This window comes from Neofelis nebulosa, chromosome 10 (assembly GCF_028018385.1).
Source record: "Neofelis nebulosa isolate mNeoNeb1 chromosome 10, mNeoNeb1.pri, whole genome shotgun sequence".
Classification (NCBI taxonomy): Eukaryota; Metazoa; Chordata; class Mammalia; order Carnivora; family Felidae; genus Neofelis; species Neofelis nebulosa.
Window position 1 is genome coordinate 88880632 of NC_080791.1, and position 23260 is coordinate 88903891.

The window sequence follows — 23260 nt, forward strand, 5'->3', positions numbered from 1 at the left end:
TCTGTTTGCTTTGGGTTTAATTTGCTCCTTAGTTTCCTAGTTTCCTAAGGTGAAAGGTGAGATCAATATCATATAATAAACCTTGATGCTAACATAAGCATATAATGCTTTTAAGGTCCCTTTCAGCAGTGCTTTAGATGAATTCCACAAAATTTGATGTGTTTTATTTTTCTTTCTATTCAATATGTTTTCTAATTTTCCTTGTGATGTGTCTTTTGATCCACGAATCATTTGCAAGTGTAAATATAATTTCCAAATATTTAGGGCTTTTCAGCCTTTCTTTTATGATTTCTTGCTTAACTCCATTGTGCTTAGAGAACATGCTTTGTATGATGTAAATCTTAACTTTTGTTGAGATTTTAGAGTCGTAATATGGTCTATCTTGATGAATGTTTCATGTGTATTTGAAAAGAATGTGTGTTCTACCTCTGAGGAGTGTTCTGTAAATGTCAGGTGAAGTTGGCTGGGAGTAGTGTTCATGTCTTCATATCCTTTCTGATTTCCTACGTGTTCTGTCCATTCTTGAAAGAAGAGTGTTGAGAATCCCTGGTTACGATTAGGATTTGTCTGTTTTCCCTTTGAGTACTGTTGGTATTATATCATCTTGAGGATGTGTTATTAGGCACAGAACACATTTAGGATTTTATGTGTTCCTGATGAATAGATGCGTCATGGAATGTCCCTGTTCATTCGTGGCGTAATATTTCTTACTCTGAAGCCTTCCTTATCTGATATTGATACAGTCAGTCCAAATTTCTTTGATTGATGTTTTTATATCTTTTTACTTGTAATATATCTGTCTTTGTATTTTTTAATTTTTAAAAAAATTTATTTTTTTTTTGAGGGAGAGAGACAGACAGAGCAATAGTGGGAGAGGGACAGAGAGAGGGAGACACAGAATCCGAAGCAGGCTCCAGGCTCTGAGCTGTCAGCACATGGGGCTGACATGGGGCTCGAACTCACAAACCGCGAGATCGGGACCTGAGCTGAAGTCAGACGCTTAACCGACTGAGCCACTGAGGTGTCCCTGTCTTTATATTTAAACTGACTTCTTGCAGACAGCAAATAATTTTCTTATTTTTTCAACGTTTTTTTTTTTTTCCAACGTTTTTTTTTTGGTTTTTTTGTTTTTTTTTTTTAATTTTATTTTTGGGACAGAGAGAGACAGAGCATGAACGGGGGAGGGGCAGAGAGAGAGGGAGACACAGAATCGGAAACAGGCTCCAGGCTCCGAGCCGTCAGCCCAGAGCCTGACGCGGGGCTCGAACTCACGGACCGCGAGATCGTGACCTGGCTGAAGTCGGACGCTTAACCGACTGCGCCACCTAGGCGCCCCCTTATTTTTTAATCTAATCCATACTCTTTTAATTAAGGTGTTTGGACCATTCACATTTAGTAATTTTGTCCTTTGTTTTTTCTTACCTTTTTTTTTTTTTTTTGGATTGGTTGCCTTTTAATTTTTTAATTCCATTTTATTTCTGTTTTACCTTTCTCTTTCTACGTGGTGGTTTCCTTAAGGTTTACGATATAATTCTTTAACTCATCACAGCCTACCTTCAAATTTGTATCACACCCCTTCGTTACACGTTACATGTGTAACGTAAGAACTTTACAACAACATACTCGATTTTCTCCCTTCTATCCTTTGTGCCTTTGTTGTCATGTTTTATTACCACATGTGGTATAAGCACCAGCATATATGTCTGGTATGTTTTTGCTTTAGCAAATCAATTATGTTTAAAACAAACTTTAGTTTTAAAAATGCGGGGAAAAAAGTCTTTTTGCATTTGCCCATTTTCTTTTTACCATTTTTTGGCCTTCTTCATTTCTCTATATAGATACAAAATGCTTGTCTGGTATTTACTTCCGGCTAAAGAATTTCCTCTAATGTGTCCTATAATATAGGTTGGCTGGCAATATATTCTCAGCTTTTATCTGAAAAAAGTCTATTTCTCCTTCATGTATTTCCCTTTGTTTAATTATTAATTATGGCAAAATATGTGTAACATAAAATTTACCATCTTAAACATGTGTAAGTGCACAGCTTAGGGATAATGATCCTTTCACATTGCTGTGCAACCACAGCAATTTATCCACAAAAGTCTTCATGGTGCAGAACTGAAATTCTATACCCACTGAAATGATAGCTTCCTATTTTCCTCTCCTCCCAGCCTTTGTCTAGCAGCCAGCGTTCTGCTTTCTGTCTCTATGGATTTGACTATTGTTAAGTACCTCATATGAGTGGAATCATATAGGGCTTGTCTTTTTATGACTGGCTTATTTCACTTAGTGTATTGTCTGAAGGTTCATCCATGTTGTAGTATGTGTCAGAATTTCCATCCTTTTTAAGACTGAATAATATTCTATTATATGTATTTACCATGTTTTGTTTATTTATATGTCAGTGGACACTTGGGTTGCTTCCACCTTTTGACTTGTCAATAATGCTGCTATGAACAAGGGGGTATACATCGCTCTCTGTGTCCTTGCTTTCACATCTCTTGGGTCTATCCCAGAAGTATTGCTGGAACATACGGTAATTCTATTTGTAATATTTTGAGGAGCTGCCATGCTGTGTTCCATTGTGACTGTACCATTTTGCATTCCTATCAGGTGTGCCCAAGGGTTCCAGTTTCTCCACATCCTTGCCAACACTTGTTGGCAACCATCCTGATGGGTGTGTCTCCTTCGTTCTTGGTATTTCTGCTGGGTATAGAGTTTTGAGTAAAAAGATTTTTGGTTTCACTACTTGAAAGAAAGATCCCATTCCATTATCTTCTGACTTGCCAAATATCTGCTGCCGTTCTTAATATCTCTGTTCCCCTCTATAATGATGTCTCCCCTCCAGCACTGTTGTCTTCAAGATTTTCTCCATTAGCAGTTTGATTATTATATGCTTTAGCGTTTTTTTTATACTGTATTTATCCTGCTGGGGTTTCCTCTCAGCTTCTTGGATTTGTGGTTTGTTGTCTTTCATTAATTTTGGAAAACTCCTAGCCATTATATTTCACTTATGTTCTGCTTCATGTGTTTTCTCTTTGGAACTCTGATTATAAATACTCAATTGTTTGAATTGTCTAAAGCTCTTAGATCCCCTATTCTTTTTTTTTTTTTTTTAATCTTTTTTTTTTTCCTCTTTGTGTTTCCATTTGGATAATTTTTGTTGATCTAGCTTCAATGTCACTGACTCTTTTCTTGGCTATGTTTAGTCTGTGAATCTTAACAAAAAAAATCTTTATCTTTGATAGCATGTTTTTTTTCCCTGAGATGTCCGTTCGAATGCTGTTTTATAGTTTCCATCTGTCTGCTGATACCCCCTTTGTTCATGCGCATTGTCCCATACTTTGTCCTGTACTTTCCCATATTCCAACAGCGGTTAATCATTTTGTGTGCTCGTCCTTCCTCAGAGGGGAGCCATCACCCTTGACGTTCAGTTCACTTGTTTGCCTTGTAACCTTGGCTCCCTAATGGACTCAAGAAAAGTTGTGATTTTGTAACTTCTGCTTTTCTTCTGCTCTATTACGGTGGGAAAAACATTCTCTTCTGGGTTTCTACATGTTAAGTGACAACAGAACTGATATTTCAATTTAGATACACACTTTGAAGAATTCATACAAAGACACCCTGACAGCTTTTAAAAGTTCAAGGAAATAAATGGAAAGCTACTTCTAAGAAAATTCTCTGTATTCAAAAAGTTAACCCTGGAATCTCTCTTTATAGATATTAAGTGTACTTGCTTAGTCATGATATAGAGATCATTAGGGGAATAATTTTCCTTGTTTCTTCCTTTCATGAGGCAGGAAACAGTACTATTTCAGTGGAGGGATGGATTAGTCTAGTATCTTTTCATGGTCCCAAGTTTGGTATGTCTTTGCAATTAGGAATTTTCGGGGAGGAGGGGCTCTTAGAGCCCACATTATTTATCTCCAGTCCTCTTTCTTGTATAGTTATAATATAGTATTCTATAAGCCTGTCTGCACTGTTTTGTAATGATAGGCAAATGAAAATGTTTGATATTCCCTCACAAACTATTTCTTATTCTTCTCAGTCAATGTCACCAACAGTCTCCTTTCTATATATTTGAAAATTTTCGTAATAAAGAGTTAAAAATAAAATAACTTGAAAAAAATCTCCTTTGCACTTTTTTGGTTTTCAGTGCCTAAGAGAAATGTCATGTGAGAAATTGGACATATAATAAGCCTGAAGCTCCTGATGCATGGGGATTAGAGGTAGCATTTGAAGGAATCATCAGCATATGAATGGTATGAAAGTCATGGAACAGGAAGTTCTTGCCTGGGAAGATTCCACCTTTGAGAGGAAGGGATAGAAAATGAGTAAGTGGTAAAGAGTGGAAGAAAACAATGGAGAGTATAGTGACACAGGAGCCAGTAAGAGACAGTGTTTTGAGGTGAAGAAAGTGATCAACTCAAGAGTACTAAATGTTGGAGTATGATGAGGGCAGAGAATTTAAGTGAGCACTGTGGACTCAGGCAGTAGATTGGGAATCATCAGCCGGTGGATGGTTTGGGAAGTCTTCACTGTGGATACCTATGGATAGTAGATAAAGTGAGAAGGAGGTTGAGGGAGCCATGAAGAGTAAGCATAATGAGTTCCTAGTATCTGTCCACATACTGGAATTTATGTAGACCAAGTCTTTTATATGTGGTTATCATTAAAATTCTCTAAGCACTGGAAATCCACTCACATTTCTACTCATAAAGAGATTTAAAACAAGCAAACAAAAATATGTCTCTGGAAATCTGAATTAAAAGAGCAATGATTTGGATGAGCAGGTGACTCTTACCATGACAGTTTGGCAGTATTTGGGTTTATGGTAATTCATCTAGTGTCTTTCTGAAATCTCCAGCATGCCTTGGGAATGAGCTATTGTTCACATACAATTCCATGATACTATAGTAACGGGATTTGTTTATCTTGCCACCTACCATTGACGAGATCTTTATCTTAAACGCTTTGTCTAGAAGCCATTGCAATAGAGAATCAAGTGTAGTTTACATTTTTCGATACTTTCCTACCCTCCTGGAAAAGCAAAAGTATAAATCAAATGCTTAAGTTATGATCAGCTCTGTGGGAAGGGAGGGGACCTCAGCTTTACCTTGAAATCATTATGTATACTGGAAGGAAATTGATTTAATGGAATCACCATAAAACTAGACAGAAAACCTCATTTTGTTCGTTGCACCAGGACCTGTGCCAACATTGCTTCATCTTTGGCCTTTGCTATATCCTGTTTTGTTAAGTTAAAAAGCAGCTCATTGGTCTTAAATTTTTTTGGTGTCCACTCCATTAGTAAGAAATCTCTTTCTAGATGGATGGATGGATGGATGGATAGATAGATAGATAAATAGATAGATATAGATATCTTTAAAGTGTGTTACCACTGTCTAGTATAATCAATATATTATAAAGCTCATGCAGAATGAAGACATTTGAAAAGGATGAGAGAAAAAAATGAATCATCTGAATCTATATAGGGAGACCATTTGTGTTTTTAGAGACAGGAGTTGGTTCTTTCTAATTACGGTTATAATGTATCCTTCAAGTTCTTGTATATGATATCTAAGCTTTAAAAGAATTATAATCAAGTTCCAGAAGTAATTGTCTACATGTATGGCTAATATTATTTATCCAGGGCCTCATCTATAAGTTTTTCTAATCAGGGAAATTTTGCTAAGCGAATAAACAAAAACTTACAATATTTTTCATTATGGTTTGTCAATGAATAAGTTTGCAATCATAATGGTCAATGTTAAAGTTTCATTATGAACCCTAATTTTGATATGCTTCTTTTTCTTTCAGATGACATTAAAGTATCAGTAAACGATTTTATCATCAAGGCAGCAGCTGTTACCCTTAAAGTAAGTAGCAGACCCCAAATAATTTTGGCTTCTTTTAGTCTCATGTTGGGGCGGCTGGGTGGCTCAGTCGGTTGTGCGTCCGACTTTGGCTCAGGTCATGATCTCGTGGCTTCTGAGTTTGAGCCCCGTGTCGGGCTCTGTGCTGACAGCTCAGAGCCTGGAGCCTGCTTCAGATTAGAAGTGTTTCTCTCTGTCTCTGTCTCTCTCTCTCTGCCTCGCCTCAGTCGTGCTCTTTCTGTCTCTCAAAAATTAATAAACATTAAAAAAAAATTTTAAATAGTCTCATGTCTTGGGATTTTTATATGATAAGTGGAACTCTGATTTTTAAGTCCCCAAAATTTTATAACGTTATTGCTAAAAATATATCATGTAGTCTTACCCCCTCAGTAATACAAATGAAACTGAGAATCAGTGGGGCTTACGACTAACTATAGCGGAATAGAGACCATTCAGCAAATACGAATTGGTCCCCGGTGTTGTGCTGAGTACTTTGTAGGCATTAGAGGTACAATAGTGAACGAACGCCTACATGTTTTCTGCTCTCCTGGGGCTTACACTCTGGATGGAAGAGACCGGTATTTGTCAGATAGTGAAAGTATTGAGGAACAAGAGAAAGCGGAGTAGGGGTGTCATTGTGCACAGTTAGGCAAGGAAGGCCTCTCTGGCAAGGTGATAACTGAGCCAAGGCCCAAAAAAGAGGGCGTGAGCCACAGACACACCTGGTAGAAGAGTGCTCCAGGCAGAGGGAACTACGGACACAACAGCTGGGAGGGGCGAGTGCTGCCTTTCAGACATGGCCCCAGGGACAAAGTGTGCCTCGGAGAGAGAAGGTAGGAGATGAGATTGGACAGATGATATTAAAAGAGGGAAGGTGGAGAGGGCCCTGAAGTAGGTGAAGCCTTGGTGGCCATGGAAAGGACTAGGGATTTTATTCTGAAGGGGAAGGAAGCCTTTGGAGGGGATTGAGAGAGGACTGATGGTCTACTTCACCTTTACAAAGAAAAAGGAGTGACTGTTCTGGTGGTTTGAGGAATGCAGCCTGTAGAGAGGCCAGGGGGCAGCAGTGCTCTCCTGGGAGGCTGTGGACCCTGACAGTGGTGTGGACTCAGGGGGCAGCTTGGAGGGTGGCTAGGGTGAAGGTGAGATTTTGGATACGTTTCAAAGTAGAGCCAACAAAATTTACTGATGGATTGGATGTGGGGTGTGAGAGAAAGGACAAGGCCTTTGGCCCAAGCATTGGGAGGAATGGAGCTTTCCACGTGCAGAGATTGGGAATGTGAGAGAGGAGCAGGTTCGAGGTAGGAGTTCTAGAGTTGGATTTGGACGTAACTCAGTTCGAGAAGCCAAATGGTGTCCCATTGGAGGGGCCAGGAAGGCAGGTGAGCGGTGGGGTGTCTGGCTGGACACGTAGATTGGAAACCCAGGCTTCCTGCCTTCCTGCTCTGCACCATTTTCCGTCCTGCCTTTCTTTCTATAACCAGGCTATTTTTCTGGATCACTGCGTATTAAGTGCTATCTTTAAAGTATGCTTATAAGGAATTTGTTTTTATTTCTTGGACAATACAGTAATGGAGAATTTTAAAGTCATGCCTTTTCTTAGCCATTCGTATCTAAGGGTTCATATGCTTTTGTGTTTTGACCAAATAATATTTTGAATTGTATTAGTGATTTTCTAATTATGAATCATTCTTGCCCTCCTTAAGTGAATCTCCGGTGGTCATTACATTTCATTTCATAATTTTGTATTAGGAATCATGATTGTAATTTAAATTTTGTGCTAGTTTTATCAGGTTTTTTTTAAATCGGTGGTTTCTTAAAATGAATTTGGATCCTTTTTCTCTTTCCTTTCTCTGTACTTTTTTCTTTATTATAAAGATTTTTATTTCTTGAAGTTTATAGAATTCACCAATAAAAATATCTCAGCCTAGTTCTGTTTTGAGGAGGTAGACTTGATGACTTTCTCATTTTCCCCCATAATTATTGAGCTGTTTAATTTTCAGCTTTTTCTTGAATCACTTTTGGAAACTTCTATATTCCCAGAAAATCACTCATTTCATCTGGATTCCCAAACTTAACTAGCCTAATGTTATTTAAATCTGTTTCTTCTAATATCGTAATGTCCTCAAGGCTGGCATTATTCTAGACCCTGTCTCACTGTTATTAATGTATATTTGTGTGCTCAGTCTTTTATATTGTTTATGTATTCCTTCCGTCATTTCCTTAGCTGCAGAGTAGAATTAGATTAGACTTCGGTTGAAAATATTTTATTAGAAAATGTGAAATAATGATTATAAATACGAATAAGAAAGTTTAAGGGTATGAATTTTCCTTTGCCTACAACTGAGACCATGTCCCCTGGGCTTTTGTTGCATGGCTGCATAATTACACTTCTTTTGCCAGATATTCCTTACTTGGGAGGGGCTTTTCTTCCCCCTCTTTTACTTTAGCGTCCTCTGTAAGAATTTAAAATCTTCGGGGGGTTTGCGACTTCACCGTGTCTGCTTTTGACAAATGAGCTTTGATGACTTCGAATGAACAAGCAGCAGGAGTGAACATAACAGGCCGGGGAGGAGCACAGTGGGAAAGGCCTCTTCGGGGAGGGCTCAGAAGTACACTTAGGTAGGCTGTTACCCAAGCGAAGAGTGGGAAGAGAAATTCGTCTGTGTTTGCTGTTTTTCACCATCACTTTCTCCGATACTTGGCAACAGTGTCAGTATACACGGGCTCCAGGCGTTTAGCCATTTCCTCTGCTCTTTTCGTCTTCTGTGTAGTTGTATGTATATTAAACATATGCATGCTCATACACAGTATCTGTCATATGTTGGTGAAGCCTGGGAAATCTCTCTTAAATACAGAAGTCACTTATTAGGGGCCGGATGATATCCGCCAGGGCTGCGCTAGATAATTGCGCCGTCTACATGCCTCAGGAATTATGTGGCTGAATGTTGCTACCCGCTCCCCTCCCTTCTTCTCTTCTCCTTAAGGCCATGTTGATCACCGTATGAGGCAGGAAGTATGGCAAATGTTAAATGCTTTTTAGTAATCAGATTTAACAATGAGACCTTTTTTTAGCCATGATTTAGTATACAGCGATCAAAACAGGTCCATCAGTGTTTCCTGAAGCTTGCTTCAAAAAAGATGGTATGTTTATTCTTCCCAAACATAGATGACATTTAACACTGAGATCCAAATCATTGTTTCAAACCAGATCTTCATTTGTTTGCTCTGTCCACCTATATTCACTTTCAAAAATGCAGAATAATTTTAGTTATTTTTCTGTAACCGCCTTGCTCTAAAGCTGCTTCTTTAGTGACATGTTTTTTCTATTTCTGTTTCATAGCAAATGCCAGATGTTAATGTAAGCTGGGATGGAGAGGGCCCAAAGCAACTGCCCTTTATTGACATTTCAGTGGCTGTGGCAACAGATAAAGGTTTAATTACGCCAATCATAAAAGATGCTGCCGCTAAGGGTATATGGGAAATTGCTGACTCTGTAAAGGTATGTCTTAGGAAATCCTGTGCTTTCAAAACGTTAGTATTTACTCTCTGGTAAAGTCTTGACATGATCTAGTCACACTGTGATAGAGATATTTATGTATTAGTATTTTCAAGTGATTGTCAATTGTGTATGAAAGTTTTTAAGGTTTTATCTAGGTAGGAACCATTTTAAGAAAATTTAATATTCAAAAATTCAGAAATAACATACAGATAGATTAGGGTCTACTGTATTCAAGTTACAGGTGAATGCTTTATTTCCCAAAGTCTAGAATTCCACTCTAAAGATGGTATTTTAGATAGTTTTAAAGTTACAGCTGAAACTGTATTTCTCTGAAGGTGGTGAGTAGATCTCACTGTTCACAGTGTTTTATTCTTCAAAACTAATTTTATTCATTTCCTCTCTACAATTGAGACCACTAAAAGCCCTTCATTTTCCAGAAGCAAAAGTACTGGATTTTTCCTGAGTTTCTTTAAAAGCAGTTTTTCTAGCTCCAATATGGAGGAGTGGGATTTCCCCCAGAATATCCCATTGAACAGCATGGGAACACGGGCAATAGATGGGCTCTGACAGCCTGTATAATTTCCAGAGGTATTTTTTGACGGAAGTGTCACCCCTCTTACAGCATTAGAATGGAACATTTCAGACTCATTTAGATAAATGATTCTTCTCTTTTTTTTATTTACCAAAGACCAGTTGTATATACATAGTGGACGAGCAAGTATACTTTTAAAAGTAGAAGATAAGATTTCTTTGGGTTGCTGACAGTATACACGTCGTAGATGTACTTGCCCAAAATACACGAACACAAGTTAATCTGCTTTTAAAAGCATACTCTTAGAATCTTCGAGTTAGATACAGTTAATGCTGGCCTTAGTGGAATGGACATTGTTAGCTCTTTCTTTGCTCCTCTTTGAAAAGATTAGCAGAATGTGTGTTTTATAGATAAAAATGCAACTGTTTTTCTTAATTGAGTGGTGACTTAGTTCGACCAATTCAGAAGTCAAAGTAGTTTACTAAGATAGTTGTGTGCCTTTTAGTCATCAAAAGTTTTCAACAACAATGAGAATACATGTATTATTAGTGTTCTTGTGAAATTCAAATGAGGTTAAATTTCACTATAAAGTTAGAATTTTCTTACGTATTTTTATATCTTTCTTATTTTTAATATTTATGTATTTCTTATATATTAAATTTTTTAAATTAAGCATTATAGGAAAGTCTCTTTGCTTTTGACCAACTTACTAATTTTACTATGATAATACATAGTTCTTAAATTAGCAGTGTTAGCGTTCCCATTTTCTTATATTCTGAAGGAAGCTAAGTTGAGGTGTAAGGAAGCAGTGTGAGCAGCCTCTCCGCAATGGGAAGGGCAGCCTTGACCCTTTGGAATGTTCTAGGGCCTCTGTGACAGTCCTTGAGGTTTTCCTGTAATTCCTGGCAACCCTTAAGTTTCAGTGTGCGCTGGCTGCTCCTCTATGCTTCTTATTCTCCCTGCTTCTCTCTCCCACCCTCTCCCACCCCCTCCCACCCCCTCCCACCCTGCCGCCTGTGACCCAACACTCCACTCTCTCTTCTTAGCATGTGTGAGACACCAGGCTAAGCACTGTATTTAATCAGCCCCGTATCTTAGTTGAAACTTTACTTCCCCCATTTTGAAATGGAGGAAATGGAGTTTTAGTGCCGTTAAGAAATCTGCCCACGGTGATGCATCTAGAAAGCAGTAGAGGTGAGGTTTTATTTCAATCGGGGCTTTTCTCAATTCACGAGCCATTTTCTTAGGGCTCCTGTGGCTTCCATTGCTGAAGTAGCTTCCTGACATTATCCTGTGTTATTGTGTTCCTGCAGTTGATCATTCTCTGAGATCACCTCATTTCTTTATTTGTTGATCCTTCTCTGTTCCTTCCTGTCTGATGTTGACAGTCTTGCTCTTGCCATATATCCAATTCTAGAAGAAAGAGTGCATGGAGATAGTAGGTGCTCCGTGAATTTATTTGTTTAATTTTCGATAAAAACTTGTATTGAAATGAACTTTTCAAGGAGTTTGCGGGTCTCTGGAGCTCCATCTGTGGACCAGGTTAATACCTGCACTAAGTTTTTACTTCTTGACCCTCACGAACCTTAAGGATGTCATTGTGTGGTGCTAAAGGCATGCCTTAGCTAAGTTCAAGTTTTTATTCCCTAAATAAAGTAATATAGTAACAAGCCTTAGATCCCATGCTTCATTAGTTATAACATTTTAAAAGACAGAGGCAAAGTTTTCCTCGATGTACCCGGTATGTTTTTTAAATGAGTTAGTAAGGAATGTGACGTATTTTAGAAATATTTCCTAGTCATCTTGTATTACATCCTTTCGGCACGAGGCTTCAGGTAACATGTGTTTTGATTTTAAGTTTACATTGCTGGGAAATCCAGTGAGAATTAGGAATTTGTAAAACCAGTGATGCTCCTCAGAATTATTCTTATGCCAGGCTTTTAGCGTTCATTGATAGGAGTATCCTGCTGATATGTTTACAGTCTACAGAGAGATGTTTTTTTTAAGTGTATTATGTGGACTTGCAGTCCAGTTTTTAAAATGAACATGTGTTTTATTTGTTTTAGCCTAGTAATTCATCAGGATTGTTGTGATCATCTGCCTTTAAAGAACTGCCTTTCAATCAATCAGTCGATACCTTTCAAAGTTCATGATACATGCCTGTTTAAATCATGTGAACAGCTACATCGCTTAAGGCAGAAAAAACACATTTGTAGATTGTCCTATTTCTGATATTTCTGATAGTCCAAGGACCATACAAGTCTAAGTTCATCTTTTCAGTTTTCATTTTGGATCCAAGTAGTTTTGTAAATAACTGTATCCAACTAGTATCGATAAATATGTAGTCAATTCAGTTGTAAGTCACAGTGATATGTTGAGATCATTTTTAGACTTTTAAAGAATTTTATTTTTCAAAAATTAAATCATCCATGGTGACTATGTTAGCTCTATAGTACAGAAAATTTAGTAAGCCTCAGATTTATTTTACCTCCCCAGGTGACAGTGGCTTCATTTTTCTCTTTCTTCCCCTCCTGAATTAGTTCCTTATTAATTTTTCATACGTAATGACTCAACCTCCATTTCTTTGTCTTTAAAGCATTAAAACAAAAAATTAACACGAGGGTAGTCAATTGCAAGCGCAAGTCAAGGAATATTTAACGACTTCCTTTTTTTTAATGTTTATTTTGAGAGAAAGAAAAAGAACGGGAGGGGCAGAGAGGGGGAGAGAAAGAATCCCAAACAGGTTTGTCTGTCAACACAGAGCCCGACACAGGGCTCGAACCCACACACCTTGAGATCATGACCTGAGCCAAAATCGAGAGTTGGATGCTCAGCCAGATTTAGCCATCCGGGCGCCCCTGAACTACTTTTCTTAACGTCATTCTCAGAGTGTCATCTGTCTTTTCCTCTGTCAGTTTTTAGAAATCAATTTTGCTGAGAGTGGTATGAAATTAATATATTCTTACAGTCCTCGTGGCAGGTGTAAATTGGACTAGCTCATTCAGGAATTGCTTCAGCTGTAGATCAAGAACCCAAAAAATGTGTATGTCCTAGAGCTTTGTAATTGCACCTCTGAAGATTTTTATGAAGTAATTGAAACCAGTGGACCGAATTAAAACACTGGGGGCATGACTGAATTGTGGCAGATGTAGTCTTTAGAATGTTAAGCAGACATTTAAAAATCATTTATAAAGACTAACAACACAGAAGATGCTTATAATATTGAGAGTGAAATATACAATTCTGCGCTTTTTTTGCAGCTGTCTGAAGTGATAGATATGATGTGTATGTTTCAGTTTTATAAAAAAGAAGGAAGCATTGAAAGATGAAAACTAATATGTTGGTTGTGTGATGGTTGTCATTAGACAATTTATTTAAAAGCTACTGGGTCGACAAGAATGGCTTCTTCTAATACTTTGTCTCACAAAAAAATCTTTATAGGCAGAATAATTTCATTGTATCTATAGAAAACATGCTGCATAGTTATGGTATATGGGGTAATTCTAATACTGGAAGAATTTTTAAAGGGAAGTAATTTTTGTAGAGTTTCAGTTCACATATTTAGCCTCGTAGATGATCTGTGCTCTAACTTGTTCATTTTTTAATTGTATTAGAGAAAACGATGTGTGTATGTGTGTGTGTGTGTATATATATATATATATATATATATATATATATATATATATGCCTTATAGAGTCAGTGAGGGCACATCAGCGATGAGTGTGTACCCCAGACAAGTATTACAAGGGGCAAAATCAGCTGCATAACATGGTGCTGGTTGTCGTGCTCAACGTGTATTTTTCTTTCTCAGGCTCTATCAAAGAAAGCGAGAGATGGAAAACTGTTACCTGAAGAATACCAAGGCGGATCTTTTAGGTAAAATTTAAACTCTGAATTATCAGTAGCGTCAGACAGACGACCATGGGGTACCTGGGTGGCTCAGTCGGTTGGGCATTTGACTTTAGCTCAGGTCACAATCTCATAGTTTGTGGGTTCCAGCCCCGCGTCGGGCTCTGTGCTGACAGCTCGGAGCCTGAAGCCTGCTTAGGATTCTGTGTCTGCCTCTCTCTCTCTCTGCCCCTCCCCCACTTGCGCGCGCGCGCGTGCTCTCTCTCTCTCTCTCTCTCTCTCTCTCGCTCTCTCTCTCTCTCTCAAAAATAAATAAACATTAAAAAAATTAAAAACAAACAAGCAAAACCAGACGACCAGATCTAGAAGTCCGTCCTTTTCATCTATGTTTTACTGTAAGCGAAATATCGAGGCTGGTAGGAGCCTGCTAGTATTAGCTAGTTAACGTGTTCGTGTGCTCTCAGAATGACATGCAGGTTCTGAAGCTTTAAAAAAGTATATTTATAGGGGCACCTGAGTGGCTCAGTTGGTTAAGCGTCCAACTTTGGCCCAGGTCATGATCACACAGTAAGTGGGTTCAAGCCCCGCGTCGGGCTCTGTGCTGACAGCTCAGGGCCTGGAGCCTGCTTCGGATTCTGTGTCTCCCTCTCTCTCTGCTCCTCCCCTGCTCATGCTCTCTCTGTTTCTCAAAAATAAATAAACATTAAGAAATATATTATAAATATAATACATTTATAAACTTCTACTTTTGTTTTCTACTTGCGCTCTTTTATTTTAAGATACTTCAGGGGAAAATATTAACATTTGGATTCTTTAGGTATTATCAGCTCTGTTTTTAAGTGTCCCCTTCATACAGTGTATGTAGCACACTGAGTGTAGCGTGAATGTTTCAAAAAATGGAAGAACACAGGTTTCAGTGTAACCGACCAAAGCAAGTTATAGACTGTTACCAGCATCCCAGAAGCTTCCCTTTACCCCTTCCTAATTATCCCCCTGGCAAAGGTAACCACCTTTCCGAAAATTATCACCACAGATTTGTTTTGCTACCTTTGGTCTTTATGTAAATAATATATATCCCTTAGTGTCTGACTTCTTTCACTCAACATTAATGTCTGTGAGATTACCATGTTGCCATGTGAAGTAGTTATTTATTTTTGCAGTGTATAGTATTTTGTAGCATATCGTCTAAATACGCCAGTGTCTGCTTTTACTCTTGGGCATATGTTGTTTTTTACAGTTTGGTGCTGTTACCAATAACGGTGCCGTGAACATTCTCATCGGTGTCTTACGGTGAATATATTTGTTGTATAGACCTGAAAGTGGAACTCCTGAATTAAAAGCTTTAATGGATACTGCCAGTTTTCCAAAACGGTCATACAAATTTATACTTCCAGTAACAGCGCATGAGAATTCTCGTTGCTTCATAGTCTCACCAACGCTTAGTAACGTTAGGTTTTAAATTGTAACAATTCTTAAGGTATGTAGTGGTACTCTTTGGGGTCAGGCAAATTAATGCTATTGAATACTATTTTCATTATCCTTCAGCCTTTAGGGTATCTGGTAACTTACCAGATAAAGTACCTGTTGATATCTTATGTCCATTTTTAAAAATGGTATGTGGAAGGCTCTTAGCTCCAGATACACAGTTCTTTATAGGATACATATTATTTCACGTATCCTTTCCCACTGTGTCCCTTGCCTTTGGAACTTTCTTCATGGATTTTTAATGAACACAAGTTGTGAATTTTAATGAAATTCTATTTTTTAGGGGTTTTTTTTTTGTTTGTTTTTACAGCTTGTACTATTTGTTTTCTATTTAGAATTCTTGCCTCTCCCAGAATTATGAAGTTATTTTTCTATGTTATTTTCTAGAAGTTTTACAACTTTTCACATGTAGATCACAATCCATCTAAAATTGGATTTTGTATATGGTACGAAGATAAAGGTCAAGATTCTGTACCCCCACCCCTATGGATATTAATTACATTGACCCAACATCACCTATTGAAGAGCTGACTCCTTCTCCATAGCACTGAAAAAGTGATCATGTGTGTGTTTGGTCTGTTCTGTGTTGTCTCTTCAGTTGGCCTGTGTGTTCATCCCTTTTGCTCGGTATCACCAAGGTGTAACCTTTGATACCTGGTAAGGGAGGTCTTTAATTTTGTTCACCCTTAAAACTGTCTTTCTTGGCTCTTTATATTTGCAAATACATTTCAGAATCAACTTACCACTTTTCATATACAGACACATAGATGCAAACCTTGCTGGGGTTTTGATTGGGATTGTATTCAGTCTTTTAATCAGTGTGAGAAGAATTAACATCTTTACAGTATTGAATCTTCCAGGCAGTGGACATGGTATACACCGTTGTTTATTCAGTTCTTTGGTTTCATTCAGTTCTGTTTTATAATCTTCTACATAGAGGTCTGATTAGATGTATTTCTTTTATTTATTTTTTGCTACTGTTGTAAATGGTATTGTTTTTAAATTCCATTTTTAACTACAGCAACCTGTATATGGATATAAAATGAAGTTTTACATTGGCCTTTTTATCTGGTGACTTAGCTAAATTCACTTACGTATCCTACTATTTTATCTGTAGAGTCTTAGATTTTCTGTGTACACAGTCAATTCATCTATGAATAATGACTATTTTCTTGTTTTTTCTGGGTTTTTTTTTAAGTTTATTTTGAAAGAGAGAGAGTGTGTGAGTGAGTGAGGGGCAGAGAGAGAGGGAGAGGGAGAATCTCAAGCAGTCTCTATGCTGCCAGCACAGAGCCCAATGTGGGGCTCGATCCCGCACACCGTGAGCTCATGACCTGAGCTGAAACCAAGAGTCAGACGCTTAACTGACTGAGCCACCCAGGCGTCCCGTGACTGTTTTCTTTCTTTTTTCCAGTCCTTCTCGTACCGTATCGTTTCTTTTTCTTGTCATATTCTACTGCCGAGGTCTTCCAGTTCAATGCAGAGTGAATGTTATACTAGACATACTATGTATATGTGTGTCTGTACTTGTTTTTTGATACTGTTGCGAATGGTATGTTTGTCTTTGTCTTTGGTCTTTGGATAACTTGGTATTAGGTTCTGTATCAGTTTTTTAGTGAAGGAAAAACGTAGGCTTCCGGGAAAGGGTTCTTTGACTGAGGACGCGCCACGTTCAGAGTGTTCTGTTCTCCCCTAGTATTTCCAACTTGGGCATGTTTGGCATCGACGAGTTTACTGCAGTGATCAACCCTCCTCAGGCCTGCATTCTGGCCGTCGGGAGATTCCGGCCTGTGCTCAAGCTCACGCAGGACAAAGAGGGGAATGCCCAACTGCAGCGGCACCAGCTCATAACGGTCACCATGTCAAGTGACAGCCGGGTGGTGGACGACGAACTGGCTACCAGGTTTCTTGAAAGTTTTAAAGCAAACCTGGAGAACCCCATCCGATTGGCCTAGCCCTCCAACATGAGAAGTTGGTCTCTGGCTTAGTTAGTTGAGTAGCTGGTACTAGAACCTACGCTGTAAGAAAGCAGTTAGGTATACAAGCGCGAAGTGGATGAGTTGTTTATTTATTTAGGGTGAACGAGTTTGTCCTCCGAGTTGTCCTCATTTTCAGCTTGAGTTTAATGTTACAGAAATAAATAACCCATAACTAGTAAAAGAAAGAGAACATTTGGTTCATCAGATTCATTTTTAACCTCTGGTGCTGTTCTAAAGTGAAATGTAAATTAAATTGTTTGGCTCATGTGAGCGTTTTAGACTATTTGAGAATGTATGATAAATTGTAAAATGGGAAAAATTGTTAGAACTAATTATGTCGAAATTAGAAGTGAGCGTCAAAGAGAAGCCCGTTAATTTAAGCAGTGGGACCTCACTTTTCATAAGCACTGCTCTAGATATACTTGAACAATTTAATATGTACAGAAGTGTATTCTGGATAATAGTAAGTAAATAAGGATCACATTGTATTAGGGGTTGTGGCAACATTATTGAATTTTTTATGTATATAAAGCCATAGGTTTTAGAGTGGTTTCTATCAGTCTTATTTTTCACTTCTGTGACACTGTGAACTTACAAAGAGGAAGAATTAAAAAGTCAAAAATAAGAGAGAGAGACCAAAACATTTGTTTCAGTAATAAACTATAGTTAAAATATCTAAACTTTCTGAAATAAACTGCTCACCTTCATATTAAGTTGGAATATATTACAATAAATTATGCTATTTCCTACCAAACATTTTGAATTAGTGTTAACTTAAACACAAAATGTTGGTTTTTTAGTGCATTTGAATCAAGTTTGTATTGTGCAATAAAATGTGAGAAAATACAAAAGCTTCTATTGTATTTTAAATGTCAGGACACAGAGGTTTAGCAAATCCTTGAAGTTGGTTAGTAGTTTGCCTGGGACAGCTTATAAGGAAGTCTACAAGAGGAAAGGAAGAATTTAAACTTGATCTAACATTAGGAAAACAACGGATGTGGAATGTAAAACTTTGAAAGAGAGTAGAAGGGAAATTTTATGAAGTCGGCAGGAACTCTCCTTCTTATTCCATCAATAGTATGAACTTTTCACTAATTATTGTAAAAGTTAGAAGAGCCTGTTTCTCTCTTTTAACAGCTTTACCACGATCGGCACGTCAACTGGCCTGAAATTGGGTGCTGATTTAAATACCCAGTCACAGAAAGGCTTGTGTTGGTGTCTGCTACCCGGAATCCCCAGAAAGCAGACCACGTGGTTTGACAGCACACTGCCTACGCTCTAACCGAAGAGCTTCTAAAACCATCGGAGCCCCAGTGTATCAGCTGTTAAGAATATGCTTAATCCAATTACTCTTTACAAACTGTGTTTTTCAAGGCAGTCTTAAAAACCTTTGTCATATTAACAGTTACACTAAAAATTGTCCCCAAATGCTCTTTTCAGAGTACCTCTTGCAAGTTATGTTACTCTCAGTTTTAACTGAAATTATTTGTTTTCTCTTAATTTTTATATCTGAGGAACAGAACTTGAGACAGCCATAAGCACTGGCGTGGAGCTCTGTTTTCCATAGACGGACATGCGTACATGGTAATGCACCTGTTTCCCCGGCAGGGAGCTGGGCGCTCGTAGCCACCACTGCCTGCCTTGGAAAGTCGGGAACTGCACAGCAGAAATACCGTGTACGCTTGAGGCATTTTGATTTTTCATGGGTTCACCTCGCAGCTTTTGGTACAAATTCATTCCGACTAGAAGCGTTTTCTCTAATACTTACACTGATTATGTAAGGAAATTGGCCGTAGCGCTGATCTGAGTAACGCGGTTTGGGTTATTCTAGAGAATGAGCTCTATGCTGTTTGGGCAGGCTCCGTCCTCCAGTTTTTATAGATACATATATATATATGTGTATGTGTGTATATATATATATGTATGTATATATGTTTATTTCTTTTTATATGTATTATTTATATCTTATTGTATGTGTGTAATAGATACTCGTTTTTGTAGTACTGAGAGGTATCACACTGAGAGGATATAAAAATTAAATTTGATATCTGGTCATCTTTTTCCTCATTTAAACAGGGAAAATGAGTAAAATGTTGGGAAGACTTCTAAGGAAAAGGCAGCACACATTTCTTTTAACACTTGGGCATGAAAAGAAATATCAATGACTGTTTATAAATCAAATGGCCCTGCTTCTCCCCTTGCAATTTCCAGGTGACCCTTACAGAGTTTGTTCACTATTTTGTGGCATCAATATATTGCTGGCCCACCTCCTTTGTTTGCAACAATACTAAGCGATTTATATGTGCTAGTGCAGCTATCTTATGTGTAATGTCAAATGGAACTTTTATTTTTAGATTTTTTTTTCGTCTTCTTTGCGTTTCGGATTTAATTTCATGCTAAATCGTACAGGCCAGCCATTCAGACATTCTGTTAAAAGCAAGCCTAGTTTTCTAACCTTTTAATTGAAAGATAGGGGGTGCTGTGAGTTAATGGATTATATTTAGAGTGTGGAAGAAAAAGTAAAATGGCATTTAGATCTTCGTGTTCAAGGGAAACGTAGCCTCATCACACAACTGCATCATGACGGACTTTGTCTCAGGTGACGTGAAGAAGTAAAAGAACCAAATATGTTGCAGGTAACAATTAACTGTTAATTTAGATACGGCCTTATTCATGAGAAACTTCTGTTGATTTTTCAGTCACCAGAAGTAATGGCGTAGAATTGCTGTAAGGTTAGGCTGGCCATGATATGCAAGGCAGGCCAAAATGAGGAGAGGACAGCAGTCGGCAGGAACCATCTGGAAGCTTTTGCCTTAACGAAAGAGTGAGTTAACTAGACTCTGCACTAGGTCAGGGGACGTTAAAGAAGCGGGGGAGGTGAAGAATAGTGTACATGTTCATTTGTTGCGGTGTATTACAAATATTCGGAGTGGGCGTGTGCAGTCAGATGATGCAGCAACAGTAATGTAATTTCCCGGTCCAAAACACAGTCCTCCTCGGCCCACATCACCGGCATCCAAAAAATTAAGTCATGTACAGCAAATGATATATTTCAGAAGACATTTAAGCTTTCTGTAAATGGAAAAAGCAGCAGTCTTCCAATAAAATAATGTTAAATAGTTTTGTGGACTTTTAAATTTTACTTCCTAGTGTTTCCATTGGTTGCAGCAGATGGGGACAGGTGCTGGGTTGGAGGAAAGGTGTGGTTTGTCTAGACTTGTAATATTGAATGAAATTATAAGGCATAAATATGTGTTTGGAAAAATGATTAGCCTCTGTTAGTAGCAGTCTTTTATTTTTTTTGATCTATGAAAAGCTTACCTTCACATTTTATCACTCATCTGTATTTTTTGCAACAAGTTCGAGCAGCCTTTTCTTCCTAGGGAAGCAGATACTTTTAAACCTCTCACCTAACCTCTACTGCACATGATAGATACAATGAAAGGAAACGGGCTTTTATTCAAAGTTGAGAAATTATTCACAAAGTCATTAATTAGTCATGATTTGCCTTTATTCACACCAAAACGATTTACGTTTTCTGAAATTCCTTCGGTTGTGAAATTCTTTATTACCCCACCACTTAAAAATAGATCTTTTTTTTTTTTTATAATTTTTTTTTTTTAACATTTATTTTATTTTTGAGATAGAGAGAGACAGAGCATGAACGGGGGAGGGTCAGAGAGAGAGGGAGACACAGAATCTGAAACGGGCTCCAGGCTCTGAGCAGTCAGCCCAGAGCCCGATGTGGGGCTCGAACTCACATACCGCGAGATCGTGACCTGAGCCGAAGTCGGACGCTTAACCGACTGAGCCACCCGGGCGCCCCAAAATAGATCTTTTAAAGATGAGGCTGTTGTGATCAAATGAGATATTCTATTAGTCAAGCACTTGATAAAGCATAAAGTATTACACGTAAGTTGTCAAAATGATAATCATATAAATTGCACTTATCCTGCTTCTTTCCAGTGGCTCATCAACAGCCCGTTTGGTAAAGAATGGCATTTGTCAGGGAACTAACTATAGGAGAGACTCAATAAGTTACTGTCCTTCTCGACAGAACTACTGCTCTTTAGTACGTACTTTGTGCTCCAAGTATTAAATCAAGAGTATTTTCGCCTGGGTTTAGCTTTATCTATATTGTGCTCTTGGTAAAAACTTATTTTTCTGTGCCTCAATGTGCTTACCTATGAAAAATGAGGAAACAGGAGGGAAAATTAACCGTGGCGGTGGCGGTTGCTAGTCTTGTTTAATCTCAATTCTATAAAGCGGGTCTAGCTCATTTTAACATCATCATTGCAAAGGAGGGTAATGAAACTCAAGAGATTATGTAATTTGCCCAGTGGCGCATGGTTCAGGTATCGCAACTGGGATTTGAACCCGGATCCGTGCGGCACCCAACTTCAAGCTCGCCACAGTGCAGGTGGTACCGTTGCTGAGATCGTTGGGTATTAGCACACCGCACCTTCCCCTGGGAGTAACTGAGGGGCCTGTTCCTCAGTAGTAACACTGATGTGTTTGCTACATGGCCACTCTTAAATCAGTTCATATTTTTTTCTGTAATGGTTCTCTTTGTGTCTTTCGGGTAATTGCGTGCAGAGAATGCTGAGGGATTTTTGTTTGCATTATGGACACCCCCTGTTAACTTGAAATGCTGACTGTAAGTAATATAACTGCTCCCTCTGAATGGAAGGCTTGGGAAAATATCAACTTAAACTAGGGGCTTAGTTTCTCTATGGATAAAAATATGACATATTTCACACTTAACAAATACCTGAGAATCTGGTCCAAGTTCAGAAGCAAAAGTAGTGACTCCCAATTTTTCCTTTGGAGGCTCCAGACTTCTGTGTGGACAACCAGTATCAGTCAGGGTCTAATCTTGTATATTGACTTTATTAGTCAGGGACCACTGGTTGCGGTTCACCGTCTGGCAGAGGTCATTGGGTCGTTGAGGCCAGGTCTGTCCACATTCACCACGGGAAACAGGAAGCAGCTCTCCAGGGCACAGGTGAGCCTCAGCCACTGGGCTGGTGCACTTGAAAGGGCTCAGGGTGCCCCGGTGGATGGGAGGCCTGGAGCACACGGTACCTACCCTGAGAGGGCCATGGGGACATAGCGTTAGGAGGGCCATTCCGGACATATGGCAAGAACGAAGACACCTGCTTATTCCGTCACGCGCCTTCCGAGAGAGCTTAACAGATCGTTCTTGCTGTACGTTTCCTAAGAAATGCTTCAGAGAATTGCATTCATTATTTTACAACAGGCATTAAAGGGTAAAATTCAAGTTCAGAGACAATAAATCAGTAACTGGCACAATAAGCCCAGCCAGGAAGGCTGGGGAGTAAAGTATGATGTCATTATTTGGAATAACACCAAATAATAAGAAATCGTAGAAAAGCATAGCAGTCTACATTAGACCTGCTTTGTGGGGAAAAACCTATCGAAAATATGGTCACTTCATCTCAAATAATTTCCCGTATTTCCTAGGTGGGACGTTCATTAAAGTGTGAAACGAAAGTAAAATGTGAAATAGAGTATTCGTTCGACAGTGGTGAGCATCTCCTGTGCATCAGCACTGCGGATTCATAGCTAATGGCCCTTGCCCTCACTCAGCGCAAACTCCAGAGGAGTGATACGCAATTCAGCAACTTCTGTAATCAAAGTATGTGCCTGGGCCTGGGTCGAGAGGTAGGCTTCCTAGAGGAGATAACATTTGAAGCAGGTTTTCACTGGTTTTAACCACCTCCCTTTTGGTTCTGGCTTCTCTAATTTCAGTAGCCAAATATTTAACACCTTATACACACCTAATGTACAAGTACCAGCAGTCCATCTTTTTTAACCTTGACTCAGTACCCGTGCATACCACTAGTAACTTAAACGCCAACAGTGCTTAGAAACTGAGTTGGAAGGAAAGGTGCATGGGCAGAGAAAGCTTTACACCCTGTTACCTGTAAGAAAATGTTCTTGCCAAGGTCATCGTGCCTAAAGAAAGTCACGTTCGTTTAGGAATAAGCGCTCGTGCCCTGTTTAATTGAAACA

The 23260-nt window shown here is 38.6% G+C and overlaps 1 protein-coding gene across 2 annotated transcripts in view; it reads left to right on the forward strand.

Annotated features, from left to right (window-relative positions):
• The window catches only part of PDHX (pyruvate dehydrogenase complex component X), a 72819-nt gene extending 52474 nt beyond the window's left edge, over positions 1-20345 (forward strand). Inside the window, exons 8-12 of one of the 2 annotated variants that reach the window (XM_058688612.1) lie at positions 5821-5879; positions 9220-9378; positions 13723-13787; positions 16942-17148; positions 18362-20345. In XM_058688612.1, the coding sequence (XP_058544595.1) occupies positions 5821-5879; positions 9220-9378; positions 13723-13787; positions 16942-17148; positions 18362-18506 (635 nt within the window). In that variant the 3' untranslated portion in view covers positions 18507-20345. Of the gene's footprint in view, positions 1-5820; positions 5880-9219; positions 9379-13722; positions 13788-16941; positions 18076-18361 lie in introns of those variants that run through there. The other variant, XM_058688613.1, reaches the window with a different exon arrangement.
• The last annotated feature ends 2915 nt before the right edge of the window (positions 20346-23260 follow it).